This window comes from Hemiscyllium ocellatum, chromosome 7, assembly GCF_020745735.1.
Source record: "Hemiscyllium ocellatum isolate sHemOce1 chromosome 7, sHemOce1.pat.X.cur, whole genome shotgun sequence".
NCBI lineage: Eukaryota > Metazoa > Chordata > Chondrichthyes > Orectolobiformes > Hemiscylliidae > Hemiscyllium > Hemiscyllium ocellatum.
In genome coordinates, this window is record NC_083407.1 from 104,853,807 (window position 1) to 104,864,093 (window position 10,287).

At 49.5% G+C, this 10,287-nt stretch overlaps 1 protein-coding gene across 1 annotated transcript; it reads left to right on the forward strand.

The window, feature by feature from the left end:
• Positions 1-5,841: 5,841 nt before the first annotated feature.
• fzd5 (frizzled class receptor 5) lies at positions 5,842-8,844 on the forward strand. The gene has a single exon (XM_060828094.1). The coding sequence runs from the start codon at positions 6,753-6,755 to the stop codon at positions 8,445-8,447; it is 1,695 nt and encodes a 564-aa protein (XP_060684077.1). The 5' UTR covers positions 5,842-6,752; the 3' UTR covers positions 8,448-8,844.
• The last annotated feature ends 1,443 nt before the right edge of the window (positions 8,845-10,287 follow it).

A 10,287-nucleotide genomic window follows, 5' to 3' on the forward strand; every position in this document is an offset into this window, starting at 1 on the left:
GCTCCAATGCAGTATAGAAGGAGTGCTGCACTGTCAGAGGGACCGTCTCTCAGATGAGCTGCTCGATCAAGGTCCTGTATTGTTCTTTCTGAGGAAGTGACAAAGAATTCTCACTGGTGTCCAATATACAACACAAATAATCTGCTCAGTGTCACATTGCAGCAGTTAGACCTTGCTGTGCACATGTTGGCTGCCACATTTCCCTACATTGCCACTGTGACTATACTTCAAATGCTTCTTGTTAACTTTAAAGTGTCCTGAGGCACGATAAAAATAGAAGAGGGGGCAAGGAAATCAGCCAGGGTGGCTACTCATGGTAGGCAGCATGTAATAGGCAACAGTTGGTCAGGTAGACCTGCAGGCATTGGGCGTGGTGCCCCACTTTGTTGAATAGCCTGCCAACATTCACAGCTATTCATTCAGAGAATTGGAGGGTTCCCAGATCTCCTGCTTGCCATGTAACTACATAAACTACCATCTTTAGGCAATGAAGGGCCAGAGTAGTGCTGTAATATGGAGGTAGGCGACAGTAGAAACCTGGCTTTGGAAAACAGAAGCATTGGAGGGAGGGCTGGTTCAGTCCACAGAACATTTTGGCTCCCTCCCAAATTTGATGAATGCTTAACCTGACTAACTACCAGTTCTGAAAATGTGCATTGTACCTTCTTGAAAGTAAGTGCCAATAGCACATATATCAACAGGAGAGCAATGTACAGACTCTAGCCCTGATAAGTCAGTTTGTTGCTGGAAACATTTCAGCTACAACAATAATGTGCATATTTGCCTTTCCTATCGAAAAGTGTCCCAACATTTTTTCTTTAGCAATGCATGATCAGATAAACCCGAATCCAAAGGAGATACTGAGGGGAGTGGCTAAGACTTTAGTCAAAATGGTACATTTTAAGAGGACTTTAATAGCAAGAGGTAGGTTGAGGAAGAGAATTCTGGAGCTTAGAGGCTGACCAGCTAAAGGCATAGTGTGACCAAGGAAATGGTTGTGTGTGTGTGTGTGTGTGTGTGTGTGTGTGTTTGTGTGAGTGTGTGTGTTTGTGAGTGTGTGTGTGTGTGTGTGTGTGTGTGTGAGAGAGTGTGTGTGTGTGTGTGAGTTTGTGTGTGTGTATATGTGTGTGTGTGTGTGTGTGTGTGTGTGTGTATGTACAGAGTTGTAAGAATGCAGAAATATTAGAGTGTTGTAAGGCTAGCGAAACACAAGGGTAGTCATTGACCCACACTGGCTCTCGATTCAGCAAAACTCTACATTTAAAATTTTCATCCTATCTCTCCCTGCCTTGGCCACTTCCTGATCTCTGCAGCATCCTCCAATTAAGCAGCCCTCTGAGACCTCTGCGCTCCTCCACTCATGACTTCACGCTCCTCTCTGAATTGTATCACTCCGCCCAGTGTCATTGAGTAATACAGCACAGGAGTAGACCCTTCAGTCCAATTGGCCCGCACCAACCAAATATCCTAAACTGATCTAGTCCCATTTGGCCAGTAGCCCTCTAAACCTTATCCATGACACAAAATTATGAAATCCACAGCACTTTAAAAACTGTTCGGAAGATTAAACATGGGAAACAGTAAAAACAGTTAGCTCCACGTTCTTTGGTTACTTAAAGATGGAAATTAAGTAAAATTTATCCAGATTTATATTTCTTAATGTTTTATTTATCCTTAATTCAATTGACCAATCAAGTTTTGTAAATGTCTCTCTTTCAGATAAATTATTGCATTTCAGTGATGGCTCAGTATTACTTCCAGACAATTAATGCTTTAAAACTATTTCAGACCTATTAGTTCAGCCAATATATTTAAATTCACCCAAGCCTACCGCCCAATTTTAAATTCTTTGCAAACCCTATTAACAACAAATGACTCAAATTCAGCAGCACCCTACCAAAAAAAGCAGTAGCAAATATCCTGAAGATGCCAAAGGATTTCCAATGCCAATAAACTATTGTGGGATCTGTTTTTAGTTGAATATAATGTATTTTGGACAAAACCACACCTCAATGTAAAATACCACACCTTGGGAGCATCATTCACATCAGGGGTACATTTGTTATTTTGTGTTTGTTATCTGCTGTCTTTGCACAGTTATGGCCCGCACAAATTTGCCTTTTTTGTTGATTGATTTATACTTCCATGAATAGGTAACTAAAAGAGCTAAAGAGATTTGTATTTTTGAAATGAATCTTCCAGTTGTGGGACAATTCTTTTACACATCTGTATTATCCAGCCCCTCTTTGAACCCCTCAGCAATGGGGATAAGGCATTAGCCTTTTGAATGTCCACCTACAAAGATGTTTCCAAAACAAATCTCCGATGTGTCAAAGCTGGTTGTCCATAAAAGAGTCACAGAATCACACAGCACAGAAGCAGACCTTTCAGTCCAACCTCTCCATGCTGATCAGATATCCCAACCCAATCTAGTCCCACCCGCCAGCACCCGGCCCATATCCCTCCAAACCCTTCCTATTCATATACCCATCCAAATGCCTCTTAATTGTTGCCATTGTACCAGCCTCCATCACTTCCTCTGGCAGCTCATTCCATACACGTACCACCCTCTGTGTGAAAAAGTTGCCCCTTAGGTCACTTTTATATCTTTCCCCTCTCACCCTAAACCTATGCCCCCTAGTTCTGGATTCCCTGACCGAGGGAAAAGACTTTGCCTATTTACCCTATCCAAACCCCTCATGATTTTATAAGGTCACCCCTCAGCCTCCGACACGCCAGAGAAAATAGCCCCAGCCTATTCAGCCTCTCCCTATACATCAAATCTTCCAAACCTGGCAATATCCTTGTAAATCTTTTCTAAACCCTTTCAAGTTTCACAGCATCTTTCCGATATGAAGGAGACCAGAATTGCACGCAATATTCCAAAAGTGGCCTCACCAATGTCCTGTACAGCTGCAACATGACCTCCCGACTCCTGTACTCAATACTCTGACCAATAAAGGAAAGCATACCAAACACCTTCTTCACTATCCTATCTACCTGCGACTCCACTTTCAAGGAGCTATCACCCACACTCCCAGGTCTCTTTGTTCAGCAACACTCCCTAGGACCTTACCATTAAATGTATATGTCCTGCTAAGATTTGCTTTCCCAAAATGCGAGAGTCATGGAGTCATACAGCATGAAAACAGATCCTTCGGTCCAACCACCATGCCAACCATAATCACAAGCTAAACTAGTCCCATCTGCCTGCACTTGGCCCATATCCCTCCAAACCTTTTATTAATCATGTATTTAACCGAATCTCTTTCAAATGTTGTAACTGTACCTCAACCACCACTTCCACTGCAAATTCATCCCACATAGGAACCACTCTGTATAAATTGTCCCCATGTTATTTTAAAATCTTTCTCCCCTTCAAATTATGCCCCCTAGTCTTGAATTTCCCCCACTCTAGGGAAAACGCACCTACCACCCATCTTATCTACGCCCCTCATGATTTCATAAACCTCTATAAGGTCACCCCCTCGACCTCCTACTCTCCAGTGAGAAATGTTTCACTCTGCCCCGCCTTATAACTCAAACATTTCCCGTCCGTCCCCCTTAACATTCGGCTCCTCGCATTTCAACCAGACTGTAGCTTTTTCCTGTCTGTAGCAGAAATGTCTCACCCCTACAATAGCCACCAACACCACACCTTTCCCCCTCTCTTTCCCTTGGAATATATGTCCCTTGAGGTAAACTCCCCTGCATAATGGAACAGACACGTTACTGCTTTCCCCAAGTCCTACCCCTCTTCAGCCCGAGTGATTGTGAATATAATCCTCGCTAGTTTACGAAAAGACGGAATTACCCGGCGACAGCGGTGTGGGCAGTGTTAACAAACAGTAGACACTGTCAAAGCCGGGCTCTTCCAGGGAAAATGGGACACAGGAGCTTAATCCGGAAGACCATTGGTTTTAGGGGAGTTAGGGATAAGGAGGGACAGTACCATCAGTTCTGGTGTTCAGGTGTCCTTCCCCATTTTCAAACGATTCATTTGATCTGGTTTTCTTCTTCCGGTTTCAAGGTGGGGGGGGGGGGGGGGATAGAAATGTCTCTCTAAAGCCAATACAACTGGCTCTTTGAGGCGATTCGAGTAAAAAAAGCATTGTGCAGCCTTGAATGCAAATGACAGTGTTTCAAGATGTTGCTTACAATTTTTACTCATGTCCTCATTCTGCAACTCGGAGAGTATTTTTTTCTTCGGGGACTTAGGGTAAACGAGGAAAGCTTATTTCCCTTTGCGGGGGTGGGGGGGGGGGGTGTGCAGTCTAGGACCAAAGGACGTAACCTCAGAATAAAGGGGTCGCAGACTAAAGGCTGAAGAGATGAAGGGTTTTGTTTTGTCTCTCAGAGGGTATCTGTGGAATTCTTTATCGCGGTGGGCTGTCGGGCTGTCGTCGTTAAGCACCTTCATAGGTTTCTACTCAGTTCGGGAATGAAGTTACAGGGAAAGGGCAGAAAGTGATGTTGAAAATTATTAGATCAGCCATGATCTCAGTGATTAGGTTAGCAGACTCGTTGGGTTACTTCTGCTCAAAGTAAAAAAAAACACACAACACCAGGTTATAGTCCACCAAGTTTATTTGGAGCACTAGCTTTCAGAGCACCGTCCCTTCATCAGGCAGACAACCACCTAATGAAGGAGCAGCGCTCACAAAGTCAGTGCTCCCAAATAAACCTGTTGGACTATAACCTGGTGTGTGATTTCTAACTTTATCCACCCCAGTCCTACACGGCATCTCCAAATCATGTCTACTTCTGCTCCTACGTTTAATGGACGCACCCGCCAGTAGTGGTGCCATGGGTAAATGTTCGTCTGTTGAGGAAGGCTCTGCATAAATGCAGGTTGTTGTTAGTGCATGGGTTAAAGATACTCGTCCCCCGTGTATCCCAGCGGTGCAGCGCACCTGCCAACCCCGCGAAGGGGCGTTTTACTGTGAGCCAGATAAACGGACCTTACTGGTAGCGAAGTGCGTGAACTTTTCGTCATCGATTTCCAAAGATTTGCTCTGCACGAGATTGGGAGGGAGGGAGGGAGGGAGGGGATGCGAGGGGGGTGGCGGTGGCAAGAAATGGGATTTTCGCTTTGAAGTTGGAATTAGCTGCGGAGATGTGAATCACTCAGTTCATCGGCCGCTGTAAGGAGTGCAAAACAAAATCACAGTTGCCGTCTAAGGTTAGCGAGGGGAAAAGAGGCAGACGTCTATTTAAAAATCCCAGACTACTGATGTCCGGTTTAGAGTTTCAAAGTTTCCAGACAGCGGACTTAAACCCTGTACCAGTGCCAACCCCTGACTGTCACTCCAACTGGATAGAAATGCGTTCTGGAGTTGTTTAGTCTCTTGCAAGCCCGAGTAGCATTCTAAGAGCTCATACTGGAGGGGAGCGAGTCTTATTGCTAATGTATAACTTTAACACTCCCTTCAAGTCTCACACAAGCTCAAAATGTGAGTAATGTCTCTTTAAAATTGCAAAACAAACGATTGCTACCGTCCACAGGTACCTTTCATTGATTGGCCCAAAAAGTAACGAGCGGGTCTTTGGTCAGACCATTTGACTGGACCGAAAGGCAGCGGGCGGGAACAGGGAAGCAGCATCTGTCCAATGATTGGCCTGAACTCGCTTGGAGGCGGGGTCTGACTCCGCCTGGCCAGTCGAGGGTTGCGAATGGGCAGCGCGCCCAGAGCCTGGATGGTGATTGGTGGGGTGAAAGACAATGGGAGGCGGAGCTGCCGTAACGTCGCGGCTCCCGATTGGGCCAAACGGGCGATTGGCAGGCCGGGCGGAGCCAGCCCTTGGCTACATTGTGTTTGAAACAAAAGTAACAATGTGATCGCGGAGCCGCGAGTGGAGCGGAGCGGAGCGCAGGGAATCGGCAGGAAGGGAAGGGGCTGGATCCCGGCTCACCCAGCAGCTGGAACCTAACCAGCGGCATGCACAGATAGGGGAAGGGAAGGGGCAGCAGAGGAAAGAGAAACTGCGAGAGGAAAAGCCACGAAGGGCGTACGCACGGCGTTGTTTCGGGGAGGAGAGCTGCAGAGCTCACCTGGGCTCTGAATCTGCTCCATGCGATTTGGTGGAGGAGGAGGAGGAGGAGAGTCGAGGGTGCCGAGAGGGCAAGCGGTCAAGACCCTCCTCCGGGCCTGGAGACTACTTTCGGAGAAGTTAAAACATCGGAAGAGCTCTGGAAGTTCGTAACCTGGAAGCCTCCCCCCCGCCTGGTTTAGCTTGTGCGGTGCCGGCCGGCGATTCAGCACCTTCGCGAGTGGAGAAGAGGGAGAGCCGGAGAGTATCGGGGCGGAGGAGCCCCTGAGGAGCACTCCGGGCTGCAGCGACAGAGCTGAAAGTTAGAGAGCGTGGAGAAACCGCCCCGGGGGACGACAGAAAGATCGCGGGGAGAGTGTCAGGGAGGTGACTGAGAGAGTGTTTTCATGGCTCGTGTGTCAAGGCTGCACCTCGAGGGCGGCGACTTCGGGCTGCAGTAGAGTGGCCCGTTTCCTTTCAGTTTCCCCGGTGCGGCTGTGGGGCGACCTCTCTCCCAGTTTGCAGCCAGTTATGGTCTGAGGCTGGCATCAGGAGTCTGACTGCGGTGTGCCCTCAGGGATTGCAGAGCTGGAGGAGGAGGAGGAGGGGCTCAAGGATGGTAGCAGGGGGGCTGTGAAGGTCCGGTGCAGGTGGTCTGCAAGTTGATCGGAGGCCATTCACTGTGACTGTTCCCCTGTGCCCACTTGGCCAAGCCAGTGACCATGCTGCGGGCGCACTGCTTCCTCCTGCTGGCACTGGCAGGGGTCGCTGCCTGCGCCTCCAAGGCCATGGTTTGCCAGGTGATCACGGTGCCCATGTGCAGGGGGATCGGCTACAACTTTACCTACATGCCCAACCAGTTCAACCACGACTCGCAGGACGAGGCCGGGCTGGAGGTCCACCAGTTCTGGCCCCTGGTGGAGATCCAGTGCTCGCCCGACCTGCGGTTCTTCCTGTGCAGCGTCTACACCCCCATCTGCCTGGCGGACTACAAGAAGCCCCTACCACCGTGCCGCTCGGTCTGCGAGAGGGCCAAGGCTGGCTGCTCGCCCCTCATGCGGCAGTACGGCTTCGCCTGGCCGGAGCGGATGAGCTGCGCCAAGCTGCCCGTCCTGGGAGACCCTCTCAACCTGTGCATGGACTACAACCGCAGCGAGACCACCACCCCGTCGCCCGCCTTCCGCAAACCCACCCTTGTGCCCAACAAGCCGCCCTCCTGGCCCCGCCCCGGGCACCAGCCGAGCGAATGCCGTGGCAAGTGCCGGTGCAGGGAGCCTCTTGTTCAGATCTCCAAAGAGAGTCACCCGCTCTACAACAAGATCAAGACCGGCCAGGTGCCCAACTGTGCCATCCCGTGCTACGAGCCCTACTTCAGTGAGGATGAGAGGACATTTGCCACCTTCTGGATCGGGCTGTGGTGCATCCTGTGCTTCCTGTCCACCTTCACCACCGTCTGCACCTTCCTGATCGACATGGAGCGCTTCAAGTACCCAGAGAGGCCCATCATCTTCCTGTCAGCCTGCTACCTCTTCGTGTCGGTGGGCTACATCGTGCGGCTGGTTGCCGGCCACGCCAACGTCGCCTGCAACAAGGAGTACCACCACATCCACTACGAGACCACCGGGCCCGCCCTGTGCACCCTGGTATTCCTGCTCATCTACTTCTTCGGCATGGCCAGCTCCATCTGGTGGGTCATCCTGTCCTTCACCTGGTTCCTGGCAGCGGGCATGAAGTGGGGCAATGAAGCCATCGCCGGCTATTCCCAGTACTTCCACATGGGGGCCTGGCTGATTCCCAGCGTCAAGTCCATCGCCGTGCTGGCGCTGAGCTCCGTGGACGGGGACCCAGTGGCGGGCATCTGCTACGTCGGCAATCAGAACCTGGACAACCTGCGCGGCTTTGTGCTGGCGCCGCTGGTGGTGTACCTCTTCACCGGCAGCATGTTCCTCCTGGCCGGCTTTGTCTCGCTCTTCCGGATCCGCAGCGTCATCAAGCAAGGGGGCACCAAGACGGACAAGCTGGAGAAGCTGATGATCCGGATCGGCATCTTCACGGTGCTCTACACCGTGCCCGCTGCCATCGTGGTGGCGTGCTTCGTCTATGAGGAGCACTACCGGGAGCGTTGGGAGAGGGCGCTGAGCTGCTCCTGCCCGGGAGGCCAGCCCCAGCCTCGGCCTGAGTATGCCATCTTCATGCTGAAGTACTTCATGTGCCTGGTGGTGGGTATCACCTCTGGGGTCTGGATCTGGTCCGGGAAGACTCTGGAATCCTGGAAGCGCTTTAGCAGTCGGTGTTGCCGGGCGAGGAAGTTGGCCAATGAAGCTGTGTACAACGAGGCCAGTGCTGCCCTGACAGCAAGAACAGGAGTCACTGGCTCTGCTTCCTATCACAAACACGTGCCGATGTCACATGTTTAACGCTCCCTGCTCAAAGGGTTTGCTTATATTGTAAATAGATATATATATACATATACATATATATATATATATAATGAAAAAGTGCACCGAGGTATTGTTGCCTCTTATCTCATGAGTCTTTTACACTGTCAACTTGGGGATTTGAATCATTGTACAATGCGCTATTTTGTGGTAAGTGCAGGGTCGGTCACGTGTTGCTGTGCCAAGAGTGGCTGGGATCTGGTCCATTCCAAACCACAAACAGGAGGGAACGGGTAAACTCCCTGCCTACATGAAAGAGGTGCACATGTTGCAAGGGTTACATTTTGCTTTTGCGGTGCTCGGTTTTATTGGGAAGGTGTCTCTTTAGTGCGCACAGTTTCCAAAGCCCCGGGAGCTGTGTACCTCAACAGGACGTGAGGGGTGGGGGGGGGGGGGGGGGGAGCGCAGTGAAATAGTAACAAGCAATGCCGGCGCAGTTCATAGCTGCTATACTCTCCCTGTCACCCTGTTTCTCTCTCTCTGTCCTGCGCTCTGTGGTTTGTTTGATAGGCCAGCACCACATTGTCTAGTCCATTTCAAATATTAACCCAGTGTTGTTAAGATTGTAGGTTGGATAGCAGGAATAATTTTCTCCCTGGGCTGTTTGACAGACTCTTGCTACTAGCAACTGGGTGAGGCTCTCGTTCTGCCTGCCCAAGGACATAGTCCTTTCCCCTGTACTTTGTGTCGAAAAGTAATCTGTTCGAGCCACTGTCAAAGTCAATACTGGTGCCATTAATACATCAAGGTACTGAATGATCTTACACAGTTTTAGATCGCTCCCAATATCACTTAAATCACAGTGCAGATGGGAGGGTTGATGGGCTTTTCCACCTCTCCATTCCCTGTTTTGGGGAGAGTGGTTTGTATCAGGATTTAGTGTGTGAACCTAAGCACTCTGTATTTGCATTCTGTTCTTGAAGGCATTCCCCAGTCAGTGTCTGGATTAGGGGTGGGCGATGTGTGAATCCAGGCAGTGAGTGGTCATTGAGTGTGAAGGCATTACTCATTCAGGCTTGATGAATACGTGCACAGATTATAACAGTAAGGTTGACTTCTGCTGTCTGATCGATGAATCTGGAGAGAGAGAGAGAGAGCCTAGGGTGGGAGTCATCCTTAACTGATGGCAAACGTGTGTCTGGCATTGAAAATTGAGTGATTTACAACTGAAACTATAGCAGAGACCAGTGTATCTACCAGTGGTTGCATGTCTCTGCTGGTTTTTTTTAAAGAAAACTCATTAATATGCACAGCCAGGTTTAATGCATTAATTCACTCCCACCTTGAATTATTGGTCTTGGATTAAGAAGAGTGGGCAATGTGGAACTTAGCACTGCAGCCCAGGAAGGACCCAGCTTCCCAGTTGGTGTTGTATCAATTAAGGAAAGGACTGGCCTCTTGACTGTGATACCCCTCCCAGTTGCCGCCTGAAGATACACACCTAGGCAGCTTTCCCTCTGCTTGGAGAACAGGACTGTGAGGTCAAATCCACTGACTTCTGTCATCCATGTGCTTACTGATCTTCAGTGTCCCCAGACTATCAGTGTCTTAGTTTTGAGATTCTTGCCTCTGTGCTCATATCCCTTCAGAGCCCCTCCCACCGTCTTTGTAGCCCCTTCCAGCCCAACAATCCTCTGCCTCTGTGCTGCTTCAAATGTGGTCTCTTGCACATCCCTAATTTTCCATTGTTCACTGTTGGCAAACACACCTTCAATAGACTGGACAACAAGCTGGAGAATTCTGTTGCGCCTCTTTGTGGATATTTCTTGAAACATGATTTATTTTAACCACTTGTTCTAACATCTTTTTTAATGTGGCT